Below are 22,251 nucleotides of genomic sequence, written 5' to 3'. Positions count from 1 at the left end.
TTAGAACCAGTGAAGGTGGTGAAGGTCTTGTGTGAGTGTCTGGAGGTGGTTGGAGGATGGATGGCGGCTAACAGATTGAGGTTGAATCCTGACAAGACAGAAGTACTGTTTTGGGGGGACAGGAGGTGGGCGGGTGTAGAAGACTCCCTGGTCCTGAATGGGGTTATTGTGCCCCTGAAGGACCAGGTGCACAGCCTGGGAGCCATTCTAGACTCACAGCTGTCCATGGAGGCACAGGTCAATTCTGTGTCCAGGGCAGCTGTTTATCAGCTCCATCCGGTACGCAGACTGTCTCGCCAGAGTGGTGCATGCTCTGGTTATCTCTCACTTGGACTACTGCAATGCACTCTATGTGGGGCTACCTTTGAAGGTGACCCGGAAACTACAATTAATCCAGAATGTGGCAGCTAGACTGGTGACTGGGGGTGGCCAGTCCACATAACACTGGTCTTTAAAGACCTACATTGGCTCCCAGTACGTTTCCGAGCACAATTCAAAGTGTTGGTGCTGACCTTTAAAGCCCTAAATGGCCTCAGTCCAGTATACCTGAAGGAGCGTCTCCACCTCCATTGTTCTGCCCAGACACTGAGGTCCAGCTCCGAGGGCCTTCTGGCGGTTCCCTCGCTGTGAGAAGCCAAGTTACAGGGAACCAGGCAGAGGGCCTTCTCGGTAGTGGCGCCCACCCTGTGGAACGCCCTTCCACTAGATGTCAAAGAGAAAAATAACTACCAAACTTTTAGAAGACATCTAAAGGCAGCCCTCTTTAGGGAAGCTTTTAATGCTTAATAGGTTATTGTATTTTAGTGTTTTGTTGGAAGCCGCCCAGAGTGGCTGGGGTGACCCAGCCAGATGGGCGGGGTATAAATAATAAATTATTATTATTGTTATTGTTATTGTTATTATCTGTGATGATCTTTGTTTTCATGTGTGAGTGGGGTGGGTGGGTGGGTGTTTTGGATCAAGTTAGCCATATTGATTTGTATGCTGTTGGTGGATTATTGTCATTGTCTTGTTGGGCTGTGTATGTGATAAAGGGGAGCCATACCAGGGTAAAGGCATCTTCTTCTCTTTGTCCCCATGTCAGTTTCAGTTTATTGGTTAATTTTTCTAGTAAGGCTGTTTCCCATACTATTTGGTACCATTGGCCCATGCTTACTCCTGACAGGTCTCTCCATTGTCTGGTTATGGTGTTTCTGGCTGCTGAAAGTAGGTGGGTTATGAGTTCTTTGTGATGTAAATGGGCATTGTTGTCTTGGAAGATGTTTAGTAGGGCCAATTCTGGGGTGATTTCTAATGCAAAGGTGAGCAAGTTGAGGTTCGGTGGGCAATCAGAACCCTAGCAGTCATTATGGTTCTAAGATGTCAGTGACTTTAAAATATGAAACTGCACATGCACAGAATCTTTTCACACGGCTGCAGAAGGGGCGTGGACTAAGATCATTGCATCCAGGGTCTAAGCGTACCCTAGCTGCACCACTGATTTAGAGGATAGAATAAAAGCAGAAATTGAGGGAAATTTGAATTATAGTTGTACCTGGATGTGAGGTGTTGCAATACAAGATGTGAGTAGGCCTCTGTTACATTGTCTTTTAGAATATAAACTGCTTTGGTTCTAACCAGAGTCTGCAGGAATACAGTCTTCTGGGATATTAGCAGTCTTCTGGGATACAGATAAGAATTTTTGCACTATCATGTGAAGTCCCCCTTAGCAAGTTAATAGGAATCATTAATCAGTTCTCAACTGGTAAATTCAAATCATTCCCCTCTGCCATTTATTATCCTTCTGCAGTCAAACACATCCATAATATTTCTTCTTCTTCTTTCAGTATTTTGTCTATTACTCAGATACTCATTAGGATATGAAGTTAGCCGATGGCAACTCCCACCACCTCATCCTTCTCTATCAAAACAACAAGAAACTTTAATTGTCATTTCCCAAGCACTACAAGTGACACAATTTACTCTAAATAATTTACATTACATATTAATGAAAATGCTGAAATATAAATCTGCTCTAATTTAAATGATGAATAAATGATAATAATGCTCTTTGTAATAAACTATAATTCCTATCTCAAAAAATTATTACATATAATAACATTTTCCATTTAAAAAAAAGATGATTGGGAAAGGACAGACTGAGGAATAGAAAATACGATTGGTGCTGCTCCTCTAGGTCCCAATCCTGCAAATACAAATGTGAGGATTTTCAGCCTGCAGACACTTATTGGCCTTCTGAAGGCAGCCCTGTTTAGGGAAGTTTTTAATGTTTGATGTTTTATTGTGTTTTTAATATTCTATTCTTACTGCCTGTAAGAAGCATTTTCTCCCTCATCGTAAAGGTTGCCATCTTTTCACTTGCCCTGCTTGCTTCTGTGTCTTTAGCTGGCCTGACATTCAGAAGTTTTCGCTGCTGTAGCTACTCTTGGCAATGACAGAAGTCAAGGTGGAGAACCTTTTTCACCTTCCCTTCTGCCTATGTTGGAGGCTGAACAGCTGCCATGGGGAGCCTATCCTCCTTGGGCAGTCGTTGTTTCCCCCTTGTGACCTTCCAGGTTTCCAAATCACACTGGCAGCTCCCCGCTGCAGGCCAGTGAAAACAATATGATAGAGCAGGTGGGACTCCATCCCTGCTCTCTCCCTCACACAACAGCAATTGCATGCCAACTTGGGGAGTCATCTGCAGAAGGTTTCAGTAAAACATTTAAACCATACAAGCTTTCTCCTGTGGCAACAAATTTTGGGTGCTATTGAAGGGTAGTAAATATGTTGTTGTTGTTGTTTAGTCATTTAGTCGTGTCCGACTCTTCCTGACCCCATGGACCAGAGCACGCCAGGCACTCCTGTCTTCCACTGCCTCCTGCAGTTTGGTCAGACTCATGTTTGTAACTTCGAGAACACTATCCAACCATCTCGTCCTCTGTCCCCTTCTCCTTGTGCCCTCCATCTTTCCCAACATCAGGGTCTTTTCCAGGGAGTCTTCTCTTCTCATGAGGTGGCCAAAGTATTGGAACCTCAGCTTCAGGATCTGTCCTTCCAGTGAGCTCTCAGGTTTGATTTCCTTAAGAATGCATAGGTTTGATCTTCTTGCAGTCCATGGGACTCTCAATGTAAATGTAATATAACAATGTAAACATATATTTACATTTATTATTACATTTTAAAAATGTATATTTTTGCCATATGTGGGGGTACCACATCATGTGCCAAATGTCTCAGACTAGCCTTGTGCTCAAAAACCACTGCCTCAGGAGAAAGGGAGGGAAAGCCCTCCATTTTTCATGTTGTCCTCAGACAAACTGAATAGGCCTGCGGGTTTCATCACATTTAAGGTCAAGGTGTATCTGTGGAAGTGAAGAAAACAATGCCGGTTAATCCTGTCTTAGCTTGTAGCCAAACAGACAACTTCTGTCTTCTGAACTGCCTCTCTGGCACCTTTCATATGCACTGAGATCACACACAAAATGTTTTTAAAACCCCAAATCCATTACTCTTCGTACTTTCAGAGAAGTGGCGGAAGGCCAAAGTACTAACCACCAATTCAAGTGCAATAATTCCCAGAAATACTCTGCCTGGAAGATCTTGTTGCTATTATGACATGTCCTTTTTTTTCCATAAAGAAGAAAGACAAGATCAAAGCGAGAGCCGTCTGCTGGATTAGTTATTATTTATATTGGCTTGACAACAGTGAGTGGCAGCCAGACAACTTTGTGTTCAATATGGTAAATCCACTGTAATCTAAATAAGTTTATGGTGATGGTGATATTTAAAATAACCCCTTCAACTGCCAACAGGAGAAATAATTAGCAAATGACACAGTTGTTACTTTATGGCAAGAGATGGGTGCAAGTGAGATGTGTTCACACAGTTATTTGGACTCACTGTCAGTCACCTGTTCTGTGCTGCAAACAGATTTTGCAGGTTGTCCAAACAATACCAAAAAGGAATAAAAAGGAAATGCAAGGCAGCAATTCTATTCACATCTATCTGGGAGCAAGTCCCGGTGAAGAAAAACTGCAAATATTTTCCCATGCGCAAACTATTGGTTTGTACATGTCACATCACTTCAAGGTCATTAGACTGGTGAGATTTTGATTATTATGTTTAATTTGATTTTTATTATTGATATTATAAACTTCTCCTCCCTTTTCCACCCCCAGAAACTGTGCACTCATCTTTTCCATGGCTTGATTAGTAGTATATTCCTCTCAACGCAGCAACACTTTCTGCTAGCAGATGTATCCCAGCCCCCTTCCTCATATGGCTAGCAGTGCACTAGTAAGATGCTAAGAGAAAAAGTGTTCCATTTTCTATTTGGCCCTGCCAATGACTTGCTCTTTGACCTCAGTCAATTTACAAAACCTTTCTGCGTTTCTGTTTCCGCATCTGGAAAAAGGCCCTAATGACATATGCCTGCTTTATGTGGGTGGTATGAGGATTAATTAAATGCTTGTGAATCACAAGAAGATTCTGTGATTAAAAAATGGCACACGTGTGCACAGTATTATTTTACTGAAAGCATGCGTAGTCATTAAGTACATCTTGTGCTTACACAGCTTTCGCATACCTTTTTGGCTCCATTGGTTACAAGCTTCCCATGGCAACTCTGGGTCTGATGCAGATGGAATGTTGTGATGGTGCTTACAACCATTAGCAAGAGACACTTTGTAATGACTGTTTTGTATCAGCAAATGATACTCCATGATTATTTGGAGACAAGGTTTCCAGATTAGGCTTTGGTTATGTTCACTAGCAGCATTGTCAGATTAGACAGAAACTGTAGGAAATCCCCAGATTTGAGAGGGGAGGGCATCAGAATGACTTGTTTACAGAGACTTAAGGATCAGTTGGGTTCCGGAATGCTCTGAGGAAGATTGTCCGACAGGGATGGGGAACCTGTGGATCTCCATGTGTTGCTGGACCACAACTCCCATCAGCCCAAGTCAAAATGGCAGATGGCAAGGATGATGGGAACTATAATCCAACAACATCTGGAGAGCCACAGGTTCCCCATCCCTATAGGGCAAGGGGCAATTATGGCAAGGATCTGGTGGGTGAGCAGGATGGATAGCTGACAAAATAAGATGGTTTATTTATTAAAATATTTATATTCTGCCTTTCTGTAATATAGCCACGGCATTTTAAAGTAACATGATGCAAAGCAATATTGTCAATTTTCAAAACATTCTAACAGAAAAAGAAGAAACGACAGAAATTGATGGAACTGCACTTTATTACTCCCTCTTCTGGCTCAAAGTCCCTTGGTATACAGAACTCATGGTGATAATTTTCATGGTTGATGAAACTCCTCAGCTCTGATCCATCTCAGGTGCCACCAGAGGAGTATCAGAAGCATCCACAATCTCCAGTGCTTGGATGACTTCAGCTTGCTTACCTTGAAGGTAATTACCGGTACTTGTGAGCTAAGTACTTGTGGACTAGTGAAAGTCTAGGGCCCAGAACCCCTTTCAGTTAGGCTTCTTTCCTGGCTATGGTAATGAGACAGCTTTAGTAGGCATTGGATCTGTAAAAGAAAGAAAGAAAGAAAGAAAGAAAGAAAGAAAGAAAGAAAGAAAGAAAGAAAGAAAGAAGCAAGCCAAGGTAACCATGTTATCCCATAAGAAACATTCCAATATCCACATTGGGGCAATACCTTTATTAGGTCAGCCAAAATATTACGAAATTATGTGCAAGCTTTTGAGTTCTCCGGAACCCTTCATCAGTCTAGACAGTAACCAAGACCATCTAAACTGACAGGTTATAAAAAGTTGGCTGACGCTGATGCCCCGGATGGAGTCAGAAGTTAAACTTAAAGTGGAATGTGGGAGGGGACAGCAGACATTCAAAGGAGGCCTATTAGGTGTATTTCTTGAGATCCATAAAAGGAATAATTCTCTGATGGCACTTCTAGACCTCCTAAGTTGCATCCAACATGGTGGACTTCTTGTTTACAATGGCTAGAACAGGGGTCAGCAAATTTTTTCAGCAGGGGGACAGTCCACTGTCCCTCAGACCTTGCGGGGGGGGGGCGGGCTGGACTATATTTTGAAAAAATATGAACAAATTCCTATGCCCCACATGTAACCCAGAGATGCATTTTAAATAAAAGGACACATTCTACTCGGGTAAAAACACGCTGATTCCTGGACCGTCCACTGGGCCGGATCCAGCCCCCGGGCCTTAGTTTGCCTACCCATGGGCTAGAATTTACTGGAGGATTATTAGAATACCTTTATTTAAAGAGACTCACGCAAAGAGGGATTCTTATTAATAATTACCTGCCTAAGGTCCTAGGACTGGTTACAATGTTAAAACACAACAACTGAAAACTGTTCAAAACAACATATAAAGGTAAAGGTACCCCTGCCCGTACGGGCCAGTCTTGCCAGACTCTGGGGTTGTGCGCCCATCTCACTCAAGAGGCCAGGGGCCAGCGCTGTCCGAAGACACTTCCGGGTCACGTGGCCAACGTGACATCGCTGCTCTGGCGAGCCAGAGCCGCACACGGAAACGCCGTTTACCTTCCCGCTAGAAAGCGGTCCCTATTTATCTACTTGCACTTAATTGTGCTTTCGAACTGCTAGGTTGGCAGGCACTGGGACCGAGCAACGGGAGCGCACCCCGCCGCGGGGATTCGAACCGCCGACCTTTCGATCGGCAAGCCCTAGGCGCTGAGGCTTTTACCCACAGCGCCACCCGCGTCCCAAAACAACATATAATCCCCCCCCCCAAATAAGGTGGGTCCTAAAAATAGACACCGCAAGCCAGGGTAACGAGGTGTGTTTTCAGCATATGCCGGAGGCTGTATAATGAAAGATGACTGACAGGGTGATGAGAGAGGGAAGATCAGCCCCTCAAGGTCTGTTATTTAGGGGTCAGTATTGGCAACAGCACTAATATCTCTATGAAGCTGCTGGATGAGATCCTCCAGAGCTTTGCAGTTGCATGCCATCCATATGCCTATGACACACAGCTCTCTGTTTTGGTAACTAAGCAGCTGTGAGCTGCTGCCTCAGTGCTGATTCAAGTGTCTGGAGGCTGTAGCTGAGTTAAAACACGTTGAATTCAGATAAGAAAAGGGTGATGGCAGTAGGAAGACTGGGTGCCCTGGCACAGCATATCTTCCTTTGATCAATAAGGTAATTGTTGGAAAAGGGAAATTGCCCCATAGGCTTCATTTGATGAAATTAAAGAGCTACATTTTATTAAATAGTTTCTTATCATATGCTTGCAAAACGTCTAGAACTCCCTGCTAAAACAGACCCTCATGTGAATTCCTTTTTTTTTTTTAAGCTACAGTTGAACCTTTCATATGTTCTTGTATGTAAACTGCCCTGCTTGGTAAAATTCTATTTGATGGGTAAGATAGAAGTTTATTAAGCTGAACATTTGTTAATTGCTTTGCAGAGCCAGTTGCGAAAAGTGGGTAACAAACAGTGCCAACAAGAAATATTAGCATTGCATAAGTTTTAATTCTACTTCTTTTAAGCAGAGAGGATATTTTAACACCGGTTTTCAAAAAGTTAATAGCTACAGTAGGAACTGCCACTGGACCTTTAAAAGGAAATTCTACAGTTAGGTTGGCAACACAAGTCTATGACACCCAGGATTATTCTCTGCTCTAGAGACCAGGACGCGCAAAAGCATGTGAGAATATCAGTTTACAGTCCTGCTCCGAAATGAATAACTATAAATAAATATAGGGCAGGTGTTCCCAAACTCTGGTCCGGGAGCTTCATTCAAGTGCTTTGCCTGTAAAAATAGAATCCAAAAGCAGGCAGCGTCTAGCACAGCACTTTACGATTGCTACAAGGGGCACAAACATTACTAAGTGATCCTGGGAGTTTGGGAACCAGGCAGTTTCCCGGACTCTCCGAAGAGTGCAGTCACTTGCATGCTTCTTCCCAGGCCAAGCTTGCTGGTGTAGCAATCTCCAAACCAGTCCATCCCGGGTAACCCTTGCTGACGCCTGCGGCTCTATTACTGTGATGAGTCAGGCAGGCAAAAGCGCGCGCGGGGGGGGGGAGACACCCCAAAGCCCCAAATCCACCCCTTGGCCCTTTGCAGGCCTAGCCTGTGGCGGCGCGCCACGTCACGCCTTTGCCCTTTCCCCCGGGTTGCGCAAGGCCGCGCGACTCTCGCTTTTGCAAAGCGGCTGCTTGCCAGGAGCTGCTTGGGCCGCTTGGCTATATTTGGTTCACCACCAGGTGACCCGTCCAGATCAAGAGCGGAGCCGGTCGGCACGATTCCTTTCTTGGTCCTTCTCCGGCAGGCCCGAGGGGCCGAGCGAGGGAGCTGCTCTCCCGCCGGGGCCTCGGAGGAGGAGGGGCCGCCGCCACGCCTGCGCCGCTCGCTCCCTCGCTCTAATTATAGCGGGCGCAGCTGGTGCAGTTTCCCGGCCCGGGAGGGGCTGGCGGGAGCTGCCAGGGGAGGCTTCCGGGGTGGCGGCTCCCTCGTCCGGATCGCGGCCACGCTGCTTTGCTCCAGGGTGGTCCAGCGTATTTGGGGTGGCTATGGACTGATCCGAGTGAAAGTCTTAATAGAGATCCAAGCCTCTGCATGAATGACGCCCCGTGGAAATGCCAGGGTCTGTCTTCTCAGCTGGCTCTGCCCAGCGCACCCCCGTTCCCGCGACGGCATTTCTGAAGGTGGGGGCGTTTATTAAGACAGGAATATGCAGCTGTCCCATACAGGGATCGAACCTGCAACCTTGGCATTATCAGCACCACGCTCGTCTAACCCAACTGAGAGTGGGAAGGGATCACGGGGTCATCTAATCCAACCCTCTGTTGTTGTGACATATGTACAAAAAGTTGCTGGGAGTGGGTGTGTACCTGGGCCTCTTCTGAAGGTTATGTGCTTTGGCTCTCCCCCTGCCCCACAAAATGTATTCCCAGAACTACCTTTTAAAAATGAAATGGGGAAAAAAAAACAATTTATTTTGAAACAAAAAGGTCAGTATGTGATGTAAAGAAGAAAGTTGCACAACTCAAAAAACGAACAGACTTAGGCATACACTTGCAAGTACTGTAACTACAACAGGGCTTACAAAATCAAAAGGCCTTATATGTGGATCTATATGGCATATGGCACATAATTGCAGCAAATCCCAGGCATGTTGCTCAGAAGTAAGTCCTACTGCATTCACTGGACTGGCTTCCTAGGAGTTGGCATCTCTTTGTCTTGGGGAAACAATGGATGAGTGTGCCTTTGGGGGTGAGGTCAAGCTGTTGGAAGTCAAGGTTCCTCATCATTGTGTTCAGAATTGCAGTCTCACTTGGGCATTGCTGCAGGCACCTCACACAGAACCATATCAATCTGCTCACGTAAGCTGACTGGTAGCTTTCCAGTGATTTGAGCTACTGTTTTTTTTTCTGGTTACTGTTTATCAGGCAGAAATCTAATAAAATCTGGCTTTTCCTGACATGGATATTCACTGCCTTTTTACCTGTAATGCAACACTTGCGAGGTCTCCTTTCTGAAAGAGAGTAGCCACCTTAGCTGAGTTGTTGTTGTTATTATTATTATCTAGCAAATTTGTAAAGTGCTTGACAGAAAGTATCAAAATGGTGAATTAAAACCACAAGTTCTGATCTCTGTGCGTGCTGAAACAGTTGCAAGTGATCAGAGGCACAGCTGGATAGCTCAGTCAGTAGAGCATGAGACTCTAAATCTCAGGGTCGTGGGTTTCAGCTCCACATTGGGCATTGCAGGGGGTTGGACTAGATGAGCCTTGATCACTTCTAACTCAGCAATTCTATGATTCTGTGATGACTCAGCAGACGTCACTGTGGCACATAAAGTATAAAACAGGTTAGATGAGTCCTACACAATCTGAGTTCACAGCCTGTTTTCAGAATTTTGATCAGATACAGTCATCTAGACTATTTGGCCTGGTTTGTCCCAATAGAATCTGTATTTTTTTTTACCTTACGACTGGACAGGTTGTTCTTCGTAGGGGCCGATTTAACTACCCCATTGTGGAGTGCTGTGGTTGCGGGGCAGAGAGGGAAACTAGCAGCTGTGTGGAATAACGCTTGGGATGGCAGACCTGTAAGGAGAAGGTGAACTTGGTTGTGTAAACATTACTGTTTGAACTTAGGACTTTGTCTGGCACAGTGAGCACCTTGAACAAACCTTAATCACAGAGAACACATGGCTAGATTACAGCTCAGGTGCTTGCTAAGGAAATTAATCATTTACTAACCTACACAATCTCTTTCTTTTCAAAGGTAAGGGTTTAAAAACCTTTAAAAATCACAAGACTGCAGTTCGGTAAAGCACCTCTGATGCTGGGAGTTGGTTCTAGGAACGCTAATGCAATGTTAGCATGTTTTCCAGTGACTGGAGCACTGGCTTTTGGAACTGCCAAGATTTTAACAACTATTTTTCATTAACTAAGGGCTTCACACATTAAAAGGGATAGGTTTTTAAGTGTGAGGAATGGCAGCCAATCATGGCTTCCCAATTGTGCCCTTGTGTGGCACACCCATTTTCCCAAACACAAGTCTTCCCTACACAAGTAATAGGCAGAGTAGCCCTTGCACCTCAGTCTACAACCCAGTTAAACTGAAGTACTTGTATTTACACTAGATCATACCCCAGTCCTAGATCATGTCAGATGTAAGTAAATCCCATTCATTTTCAGCGTGGCTTGTAATATGGTTAAGATTGTGGCATCAAGCCCATTGTCTTCACTTAGAACAGGAATCCAAGTATTTTTGTTTTAGATCAGTCTGTTGACTCAAACATGTGTAATTTTTCAGCCTCAGATCTTTATCCATGTAATGGGACTAATAGTAATTGTAGATCCTTTTTTAAATTTCCAGTACATAGCCATAACTGTTTGAGGAGGTGTGTTTGTTTGTTTATTTGTTTTTGGAAATGTGGCAGAAACCTCAGATGGGTAAGAGACGGTAGCTTAGTGGTAAAAGCGCAATTTCCCCCTGTAAAATGGGGATGGAGAACCTGAGGTCTCTAAGTCTCTCCCCAGGCCACTCTCTTTACTGGCCCTACTCTGCATACTCCTTGTATGCTTTTGCCCAGCCGGAATACATTTTTGGTATCTGATAATTCTTCTTTGCTTGTCATGATGAAGGATACAGAGGGGAGTGTGGAAAGTGTGTAGAATCTAGCCTGCTGCACAAAGGTAAAATTGGTTGCCCCGGCAGCTTTGGCCTATGGCTCTGCTTGCCACAGGGATGCTGCCCTTGAGATTAAAAGGATTCCCCATCTCTGCTATAAAAAGTTCCAGATTCAATGTCATGTGGCTCCAGTTAAATGGTCAAGTAGCAGACAATGGGGAAGATCTGCTGCCTGAGACCCTGGAGAGCTGAAGCCAGCAGAGAGTAAACAATGCTGAGTTAGATGTACTAATGATCTGACTCACTCTAAGGCAGATTCATCTGAGTTGATTATTTTTTAGACAAAAAACAAAGCTGGTTGTTGTTGAATTACTAGGCAGAGTCCCTACACCCTGTTATTCCCACTACCTCCCAACCTGCAAAATTCATAATTGCTGATTGTCAGCAGCACTGTGGGATTAGGAAAACTTCCCTCTTGTTTCTTATTTTTATTTCAGATGCATCTCCTTAAAGGAGGATGGCTTCCCCCGCCACTGTGCTTAAGGAAGAGCAAATCCTCAGTTTTATGCCACACTCTTAACTTTCCATGGCACAAGCAGATTGCAGTCCTTGAAGTATTTTTAATTGAAAGCATTTGAACTTTATGCCGCATAAATGTGTCTAGGACTAGGTGGTTGGGGAAGCCTAGATTCTCTTTGTGTTGGCAGTCTTACCCTAAATGTACACAAGTAAATTCCAGTTTTCAAAAGGATGTATTTCTATGTATAATTTGCAGCCCTGGCATTCTAAGATAAAATTGGATTTGCAGTCAGAAGGTGCGTAACTGAAATTGTTAAGCCAAGAATATGCTTAGCATACGCTTTGCTTTACACTCCAATTTACATATCACTACATGGGTGGGGGAGGTAGGAATATGCCTTCCTGAAGTAATATACACTGCTATCAAATCTGCCATATGAGCTTGTAAATTCAATTGGACAGAGAACTTGTTTCTGACAAATTGTTTTCAGGATTGGGGTGCCATGCTGCAGGCCCCAAACCATTTCCAGTTTCTGTAGTAATAGCTGCACTGAATCCAGCAAGACTTGCTTCTACAGAAAAGTGCATAAGATAGAACTTTAAGAGGGTGAAGGACTGGATTTTAAATTGTGTGAAAGCCTTAGAAAAGTAGTTATAAATTTATAAATGTGACACTGATTATTTATGGTTCCCCCCAAGTGCAGTAAAACTGTATAAGCATTGTGGTAATTTAAAATGAGGAGAAATATATATATTTTAAAACACATTGCTCGTTCAACTTGTTGCATGATATTAAAGTGTCACTTATAGGTTGGGAATTTGTTCAAGATAAAAAATATCATGGTAAAAACAAATGCTTTATCAGGATTTCTGATGACAACAGCTTAACCAAAGGCAGTCAATGAGTTAATAGTCCAAGTGTCCCAGCTCCAGTCTGGAATGATGAAACGGATAAATATGTATTCCGTTCATCTGTTAGAATAGCCTGACCTTGGTCTATGACTGAGGAAAGGCGTGTCCTCTCAATCTGCAGTTCTTGAACAAAGGCAAGCAAATGAGGGTGACTCAGGATTTCGTGTGGCCTAGATGCAGCGAACGTTTTCTGAATGATTACACATCTACACTCAAGAATTAGGAAGAGAAACCTATTACCCTTTACCAAGTAAAACTATTTTATAAGCTGCCTGCAGGATTTTTTCTCTATCTCTAAATAACCTTGTCCATTTGCAAGAAGAGTTTGAAAAACATCTGACTTGCCTGGTCAGTAACCTGTAACAGTAGATTTGATAAAAATCAAGGGCACTTTTATATGTAACAGTAAGAAGAGTTTCTTTTACAGCCACCTTTATTTTGTAATCTCAGATACAGGTAGGTCTACTAAGAGTGGGCAATAATGGGCCATTCAATTCACCCCACTGCTTTCATACACCTCCTAGCTATTTATTAGAACTCTCATCTGCTAATGTCTTTAAAAAAACAACAAAACAAAACAAAAAACTAGAGTTGCAGTCTTTGGCAGGAGCAAGCTTTAAATAAACTACTTTTCAGATCTTTCCATGCATGCAGTCCTAAATAGTCACACCACAGAAGCAATCCCATTGAAATTAATGGGCCATCCTTTCCACATAAATGCAATTGGTTAAAGTTAAAAAAAAAAATCGGCTTATACCTGTATCACTTTTTACCATTTAATTATTTATAGCATTGCATATGCACCATCAGCCAAAGAATATCATGTAACTGTAAACTGGAACTTTTCAGTTCAGTCTGAAGTGCAGGAGCCCTTGAATTTTTAAAACAAATTTAGTCCCACTGAAGTCATTGGCTTAAAAACACATTTTGACTGGGCTGTTTGTGTAAACTGTCTTTAGCTAAACTCATTCCCCCACTTTAACAGTGCAACTTTTAGTGTTAAGCAACTTGCAACCCCTTATACCTCTGCAGAGTATTGTATTTGCTGCTCATGCAGAATTCCTATTTAAATAATTAAATTATATATTATATTAAAATATCCAGTTCTTATAAAACTAAGAATAATATATCATAATCATACCTTAGCCTTTCCCAATATTGCGCATAACCAGTAACGTTTCAAATAATAGTTTTTCTACTTGGTACTTGTTTTGATTGGGAGCATCTAGGCTGCATCTGTGCATAGTAGTTCATGGTTCTCCACACCACATTATTGCAAGGAGAAAGTCAAGTACCCCAATGCTATATATATTTAGCCAGCATTTCAGTGCTAAACTTATTTATTTGGACTGAATTCAAGGAAAGATTATTCCACTTGCATATACCTAGGATAGTTGTTTGCCACCAGCCTTGTTTGTTATTTATATTAGGGTTTAACACCTCCAGCTAAAAGAACCTTTTGCAAAGCTGCAAGGTAGACAGTGAAATCACCTGCCCTCAATGACTCTCTCATGTCAGCAGAACACTGTGTCTGTTCTTCTTGGTAGTAAGGTGAGAAGGCTTTGGCCCTAGTACAGAGAAAATTTCCCAGGATCCTGTTACCATAAAAAGCCATTGGGAGAACCCTCCCAAATAAACCTCTTCCTAAATGTGATTTCACAAGATACATAGCTCAAGGCTTCATAGACCACCATACAATTGCTGAGCTTCTTTCTACTTTTATGTCAGAAGGATGGTCAGCCCTCCTGAGAAAAAAAAATAGTACACTTACAGTTACGCTGCTGTACTGCTCTTAGCCTAGGTTCTGTTTTTATGTCTAGCAAAAGAGAGCAATCTGTTAAAAATCCAGTTGATTTGGCTACTATGCACCTCAGTAGCTGCAGTATTTTTTAAAAAATGAAAAGGGTAACAAAAACTCGCAGAAAGTGTTTAAAGCTCCTAGTTTCATTTTATTCAATGCAAAAGATAAAAAATAATAGGAAAAAATAGTAATGTGTTAGTTTAGTAACTATAAACAATGAAAGCATAGTGCAGGTGATATTTCAATAAAAGTAACTTAAAAGTGTAAATGAAGGTGAGATTTTGACAATCACACTCTCCATTAAAACAACATTTTGCTTTATTGCTATACAAATTATCACCATTAAAAACTTCAAAAAAGTAAGGGTGCAAAGCCTGACTCCATTGAAATTAATGACTCGGTTCACATTAGCTGCAATGGAATCAAGGTTTGCATTATTATCAGAGATTAATGGTAGTACTGTTGCAGCTAAAGCACTTAAAAAAAACGTTGTAGCCAAGAAAACATATAGTAAATATAATGTGATCCACTGTGGTGATGTCATAAACTTGTCAGGAAACAAACTAAAATTACAATAGGCCCAATTGATCCAAAAATCATGTACTAGTTTATGACGTTTCTGTATTATGAATTTATAATGCATGTTAGAACCGGTCACCTTAACAGGTTTGGAAGGAGTTGACTGAACAGGTGGAGAGCTTTGAAATGTGTTCCAGCTGTCATCATGTGGTATGACAAGGCCTAAACTTTCCCACTATTTAAACTACTTTAAAGAACATACAGTGATATTACTGGGCTACAATATATGAAGACACTTATTCAGGATATAAGTGTAGTAAAAGAGCTTTTGTTGGAGATCTAGATCAAATGCCTTTCAATACCTTGACATGCCTGAATAGTCTTAGCAAGAAAAAAGTTACTATCATCCCCACTTCAAGTTAAGAAGCTCAAATCTGAACTACATGCCAAGACATCACAACGAACTTTCCAGGAAAATTTTGGTATGGATATTCTCTTACCTAGAATGCAGTTTCTCCATACAAATTGGTATAATACATGAGGTATCATGTCAAAGAGATTCTTAAGAACTTGTTACCATCTATCAATTCAAAATCCAATTTTTAATAAAGTGCCTAAATACATATTTCCACAGACTATAGTGGTTCCAAAGAATCCTTTACAGTTGTATATATGTGCGTTTTTTTCCTCTCGAACTGTCTAAACATGTGTTTACATAAGACACCAGTCTGCACTATATGTATTTCTATCATTTTAAAGAGCATTGAATTGGTTTATCATGCAAATCTTGTTATTTAATTTACACTGACCTGTAATATGGAACACAATGCTAGTGGGTGTACTTAAAACACTTCAAAAAAGAAAGGTTACTGTGCATGTGCAGTTTGGATTTCCAAATGTCATGACCATTAAAAAAAAGAAGCCTACCAAAATCTATTCTGCATTCAATAGCAGTCTGAACATTAACACATAAGAACAGTCCGACCCAACAGCATCAAAAACTGTTAAACCTAGTTGAACAGATTCTCTCAACATCAAAATGTATAGTGTTATTTGCCACAGAGATGGGGACCGTATAACCATCTTTCTGCTTCAAACAAGTCTATGTGACATATTATAAACACTTAGCACAAGGGCTTGCACAGCAGTGTTGCTAACACAACTGTAAACAGCACAGAATCACTACAGTAAGGCTTAACTATTTCTAGTAACTGATGATTTATTGATTAAAAATGTTGCTGTCTGATGCAAAAAAAAGTGTGATCAAAATAATAATTTTACAAAAGAATTCTTGAAAGTAGTCTAAAAGGCAAGAAACTGGAGTTGATTTAAATCCCAAGCTGTTCCATTTAGATGAGAATTAGTTCTCTCCAACACAAGTATTATGAAATTTCAGGTAGAATTTTTCACTAAACTCTATGCTGCCGTAATAGGCAAGCCAGGTAAAAGCCTCATATGCTGCTGTTATTACCATACTGTTATCTGCCACAACCTGGCAACATGTCAGCAATAGTAACAATCACAACATTATCATACTTGATAAGCAAGATCAAAGCCCACCTGCACTATATTAAGTAAATAAAATAAAATAAAAATCTGCTTCAGAGTTTTCCACATGAACATGGAGGAAGTGGTGATGTTAAATGGTGCTGAAAAGGTATGGATTTGTTTTTTTTAAAAAAATGGCAGTGCTATTCTGTCTGCACCAATGCACGGTTAGACAATAAACTAACTTATCACAAAAATTCTGCAGGAACATTACGTAATTGAATAAATGCAGTTTTGCAATCTTACAACCAACCGCTCGAACTGTGGTCAACTCTGCCTTTAAGAAAAAAACAAACTCCCCAATTCCTAATGCAACAGCGCCTCACTTAGCGTAATGCTCTGAAGGCATCTTCCTTATGGAAACAAAACTACTTGAAGAATCTGGCCATTTTTGCAGCAGTAGCAGCAGTAGCAGCAGCAAGGGAATGATGTTTCCAAATGAAACCCCTTGTGCTTTCTCACCTGTCTTTGGACTGGACTGAGTGGCATTCCCACTTTAATCCTATGAACACCTTTAATGCCATGTTATCTCTAAAACCTGCATGCCTCCAGCATGTATTAGTGAGGGCAAAAAATAAGGAACCACCAACAGTAAGGCGTTCTTTACAATGTCAGATGTATTTGGCATTTTAAAAAAGAACAAAAAAAAGGAGAGGAAGAAAAAGAAGAAGAAAAAACAAGTGCATACAAACACAGCTAGAAGCATTTCTGGTTTGCCAAGTGCTCTCTAAAAAAAGCAGCGCAAGTCACAGCCTACACTGAAAACAGTAACTCACCAAGGAAGCACAACAAATAATTGCTATAACAAAAAAAGAAGGGGAGAAAGTACATTAAGTACATACCTTTCGTCTTCAAAAAAATATAGAAACACAATGTATTCAAAAAAAGAAATCAAAATTATACAGCCATGTTTTATGAAGTCTACATTTCCCTTGTCTTGGAGATATATATATATATATATATAATATATATATAGATATTTATAGGTATTTATAGATATATACAATTCAAGCAGTTTTATGTTAAGGTTGACGTTGCATTGAGAAACTGGGAAAGTCAAGAGTCCCTCTCCTTTTTCACTTTCACATCTCCTGCAAGAATGGTTGCAATCTCGCCCTGCATGAAGGCCCAAGGGACATTGGAGCCCACCAGAGGGCACTTCTCCCCACTGGGACAATAGACCTCCCCACTAGCTCCTTGCTGTTTGATGCTCTGTCTGGAGCAAGGGAAGCAAAATTTGTGGGATGGGACGGAGGGGCACTGCACAAAGTGGGTGTCTTCCAGGCGCTCGTGACACAGGGTGCAGCACAGGGGGACGCTAGCTGCCAGCGAAGAGTCTGGGAGGCTGGCGGGGTGCACAGGCTCCATCCCTCCGGCATTTGCCCCTTGGCTCTGCACCTCCCGGGTTGGCCTTCTTTGGTTCATAGGGGATGGCGAGGGCGGGCTACTGCTATTCCTCCTGGTGGTGGAGTGGACCTGGTTGGCATCTTTGGAGGCATGGTTCCCCCCAGCATTGTCTGCAACTAAAATGAGCGCCGCCATCGGGGACTGGCCGTTCTGGACTGCCTCGGGTGGCGTGGTCCGGTTGGAATGAGGCGAAGCGGTTGGCGGCGGCGGGGACATGAAGGACGCAGCTGCCATGGAGATCTTCATCCCTTCTGACGAGGTTGGTAGCCATGACTGCGCCTCGCCATTGATTTTGGGAGGGCCGGCTTCACCTTCAGGCTCTGGAGAAGGCTTTCTCTTCCTCGCAGCCCGGGCCCCTATGGAGCAGATCAGGAGAGGAGATATAGTGTCGCAGAAGCACAGAAAACGTGTGCAAAGCGTCAGGGTCAGGATGCCACACAGCCCGGTCAAACCAAGCACTTGGGATTCGGGCCAAGTTGCTCGCTGAATTCTAACGGATCAAACCAGCTTAAAGCCCCAGTAAATTCAGCTTATCTGGGGCTGTGGATCGGCATGTGAACACGCCGTGCCAGCGCTTACACTACAGTACATGCTGCATGCATTCAAATGTGCCCACACTGTACCACCCTCCCACGCTGGCTGCCGGCCAAAAGAGCCGCTCGCAGCTTGGTAATCTTCCACTCGCTCCGAGCCCATTCAGGCTCAAGGCAAATCTATGCCCCAGCCGAGCTGCAGCCGTGAGGGGCGCGCGGGATCTGCCGAGCCCAGATAACTCCTGCGTCCTCCTTATTTGCACGCCCAAAGCGAGCGCCTCGGAGCATATGCGGAACATATGGCGCCTGGCTCAGGAAAATGTCTGCTGTTGCTCGCAGCAGCCCTGCGCGCCTCAGCTCCCTTCGCGAAAGAATGCGGCCAGGGCAAGGGAGGGGAAACCCTCTGTCAGTGTCTGTCAGCAAAGCGCCCTGACTCATCCATGTTACACCAAGCACGCCGCTGGGCTTTCAGCACCAGGAAGTTGGGCCGAAATGGCGACCCTGGCTCGTCTTTTCCATGAGGGGACGCGGGGGGGGGGGAGAGTGCTTCTCTTCCTTCTCCCTCAGAAACCCACCGCCAGCCCCTCCCCCTGCTCAGGCCAAGAGCGCGCCCCCGCCCGCCCGCCCGCGCCCCCCACTTCCCCCTCAGCGCAGCTCACCTGACTTCGCCACCGCGCCGTTGCTGTCGTAGCCCAGCAGCCTCCCGCCCGCCATGCCGGGCTCCTTCTTGAACTTGCTCTCGTAGGGCACCGCGTGGCCGCCGTGCTGCAAGGCCAGCAGGGTGTCTCGCACGGTCTTGGGCTTGCCCATCCACTCCTGCTCGGCGCTCGCTGCTGCCGCCGCCGCGCGGCTTTTGCTCTCCGAGCCGAGCTGCTCCAAGTTGTCCGCCGAGCCCCGCGCCTGCTGCTGCTGCTGCTGCTGCTGGCCCTTCTCCTTGCCCTCCAAGTCGCTGGCTCCGCTGCCGCCGCCGCCGCTACTGGACGACGACGAGGACACCGAGCCGGGCCGCTTGTGCCCCCCCACTTCCCCGGGCTGCTGCTGGCTCTGCTGCGCTTGCGAGACCGACACCTGCAGCGGGGTGGGCGCTCCGGAGATGGCGGCCAAGGAGGCCGCGGCCGCCGCCGCAGCGCGACTATTAATATTGATGGCGGCGGGCAGGGAAGCTCCGTTCATGAGGGGCACCAGGGTGGGCGCCACGGCGTGCGTCCGCCGCGGGTTGGGGCTCTGGCGGTTGAGCTCCGGCGGCTCCTCGGGCTTGGAGAAGCCGTTGGGCACCAGGATGCCGTTGACCTGCCGGCTGCCCGCTCCGTACTCGGGTCCCAGGCGCGGCGGCCGCTCGGAAGGCGCGGCGGCCGCCAGAGAGTAGCGCTCGTGGGGCTGCGGCGGAGCGCGGGCGGCCGCCTCGGCTGCAGCCACGGCGGCCGAGTGCATCTCCTTGGCGCTGAGCGGCGGCGGCTGCTGCTTGGCGTGCGGCGGCGGCGGCGCAGCCCGGCCTTCCTGGAAGCTGTGCGCCCGCTTGAGCTGCCGAGCCGTGTCGATGACGAACTCCACCCGGTCGGCGCCTTCGTAGTTGACGCAGCCCCTGCAGACGGGCTCGGTGAAATCCCAGATCATGGCCCAGGGCATGCGGGGCAGGTCGCACAAGTAGCACGACTGCCTGCGCGAGGCAGCCGCCACCGCCACCGCCGCCGACGACATGGCCGAGTCCAGGGGCAGCGAGCGCCCCGCGTCTCCTCCCCTGCCTCCTCTTCCCACTGCTGCTCTGCGAGCCACCGGGGAGGCTCTGCGCTCTGCAGCCGCTGCAGCCTCTTGCACCGACGGCCGCCTCCTGCCGCCGACAAGTGCAGCTCCAAGACGAGGCGAGGGCGAAAAGCTTCTTCCCGGGCCCCGCTCTCCTAGTCCCGCAGGCTGCAGTCGCTCACCGGGACGCGGCGAGACGCATCGCCCAAACCAGGCGCTCTCCGACCCCCCCAGTACAGCGCGCAGCTCGCTCTGCCCGCGCCGCGCTCTCGCTACTACAGCGCTGCCCGCCGGCTGCCGGCCGCCCAGACACTCGCATTGGGGCGGGGACTCCAGAAGCCGCCGCCGCCGCCGCCGCCGCTGGTGCGCTCTGCTCCAGTGACTCGATTCTTCGACAGTGCCCAGGAGCGCCTGCGTGCTCGGCTCTCCCCCTTCCTCCTCCTGCTGCTCATTGAACTTCTGCCAAGACAACAAGAGCTGCAAGAATAACCAGCTCTCTTCTAGTCAGCACACGGGAGGAAGGGAGGGGGGGGAGGAGGAGGGAGCGGCAAGGCTTTCGCATGTGAATGGATGCAAAATGGGGAGCTGGGGGCCTTCCTCTTCTCCTGCCTTCTTCTAGGCAAGGCTTCCATGATAGTAATGTTGGCTGGACTCCCCCCTCCCCCAATGCACATTTTGCGTCGCATTATTATGGCACTACTTGTTGTTTCAAACGGGTTTTTTGCATACTGCAATGGCCGCGTTTGGGAATCTAGGTTACCATTTGATCCTTTGGTCTAATTCGAGCTTCGACGTTGACTCTCATCGTGTGACCTTCGGCAAATCGCTAGGGGTCTGATTCTCTAGATTGGAAAGCTCTCCCTTTAGCTCAAACCCCTGATCTTCTCTTGCCTCCTCCCGCCCCCTGTAAAAAGGCTTAATTATAGTACACGAGCTACAGGAAGGGATATTGTGAGAGGATTATGAGTGAATCTTTCGGAGAGCAGCCACTCCCTTCAGTTGCATCAGGATTTATTTATTTTTTAAAAGCCTTGTGCAGATTTACTGGGAAGTAAATCCGAGGAGAATTTTTTTCCAACACCACTCAGATCGCAAACATATTCACACTGCAATCCTAGAAATATCTACTCAGAAGTAAGCGCCACTGCATTCACCATCTCTGGTAATTGTGAATAAGATGGTAGCCTTACCTGGGAGTAAGTCCTACTAAATTCCAAGAAGGGTAGGCTCGAGCATGCCTACAGAGTACCACTAAGAACGCATAGAATCAGACAACCTGAGGCTACGATCCCAAGTATACTAACTTGACAGTGAGAACCATTGGAATGATTTGATTCACTTGCCATATAAATGTAATTTCAATTAAGACGTATGAATGCTTTTCCAAAGTCGCTTCCTTACGGTAAAGACTGCAACCTGACCTAGTCATCCATGTACAATTTGCCAGCGCAACCCTATGTGTTTACTCGGAAGTAAAGTCCCACTGATTTCAACGAGTCTTGTTCCCAAGTAAGTGCAGAGGATCGATGCATGTGTTCTATTTGGAATTAGCAGCAAGTGGAATATTTATATTTCGTAACAAAACAAGGCATAGGAATAAATAAATCCCTTGCGCCAGAGAAACCCCACTGGGGGGGCACGAGAAACCTGCGAGGGGGCGACGGTTTCTAGTATTGCAACGCAGGCAATATTCTCAAAGCTCATAAATCTATTATGCTTCATCACTGCTTTGGCTACGCTTGCTGGTAACAAAGTTCATTATGAATTCATCTCTTAAAAAAATGAAAAAGCAATTTCTTTCCCAAATGGGGACATCCCGTTTTCTTTCCTGGTATTTTTAACCATGAAACAGGAGCAGTGTGTGCTGTGCAGATGGTAGAGGTAGAGCGCGTGCACCCGCACCTCTCCGTGTAACATTTTCCAAACAATTGCTTCCTTCCCACCCCGCGTAACCTTCAGATATTCTTCTTCCTTCTTCCACGAATAGCTCATCCGGTATTTGCATACGAATAATAACCCAAAAATAAAAACCCCAAGCGAAACCCGTTTCCCCTGCAGAAAAGGCGTGATCCTACTGTGTGTGTATATGTTAGTGTCACTGTGTGCGCGCATGGGATTGTGCCGAGTAAACAAAGTGGAAGCGTTTCCCTAAAACTCTTGCGTCTAGGTCACCATTCCCACAGTATTG

At 45.2% G+C, this 22,251-nt stretch overlaps 1 protein-coding gene and 1 long non-coding RNA gene across 3 annotated transcripts; both read right to left on the bottom strand.

Moving 5' to 3' along the window:
• Window positions 1-5,215: 5,215 nt before the first annotated feature.
• LOC309366618 lies at window positions 5,216-8,304 on the bottom strand. Of its 2 annotated transcripts, none has more exons than XR_014166814.1 (2): window positions 7,824-8,304; window positions 5,216-5,524 (listed from the first exon to the last, which is right to left on the bottom strand). It is a non-coding gene; the product is annotated as an uncharacterized lncRNA (long non-coding RNA). The 2 variants fall into 2 exon arrangements; XR_014166815.1 differs by having other exon boundaries at window positions 8,164-8,304.
• A 4,973-nt stretch (window positions 8,305-13,277) lies between these two features.
• Window positions 13,278-21,637, bottom strand: IRF2BP2 (interferon regulatory factor 2 binding protein 2). Its single transcript, XM_081905303.1, has 2 exons — window positions 18,983-21,637; window positions 13,278-18,146 (listed from the first exon to the last, which is right to left on the bottom strand). Exons 1-2 carry the CDS (start codon window positions 20,019-20,021, stop codon window positions 17,440-17,442), a joined length of 1,746 nt encoding a protein of 581 aa, XP_081761429.1. The 5' UTR covers window positions 20,022-21,637; the 3' UTR covers window positions 13,278-17,439.
• Window positions 21,638-22,251: the final 614 nt, after the last annotated feature.

This window comes from Podarcis melisellensis (genome assembly GCF_964234715.1).
Source record: "Podarcis melisellensis genome assembly, chromosome: 3".
Taxonomy (NCBI): domain Eukaryota; kingdom Metazoa; phylum Chordata; class Lepidosauria; order Squamata; family Lacertidae; genus Podarcis; species Podarcis melisellensis.
This window is presented reverse-complemented; position numbering and strand designations above follow the sequence as displayed.

Coding starts and splice junctions, on each gene's coding strand:
- IRF2BP2 (XM_081905303.1), bottom strand. CDS start 20,021: ATGTCGTCGGCGGCGGTGGCGGTGGCGGCTGCCTCGCGCAGGCAGTCG. Junction 18,147..18,982: donor CGGCGCGGTGGCGAAGTCAG/GTGAGCTGCGCT, acceptor TCTGCTCCATAG/GGGCCCGGGCTGCGAGGAAG.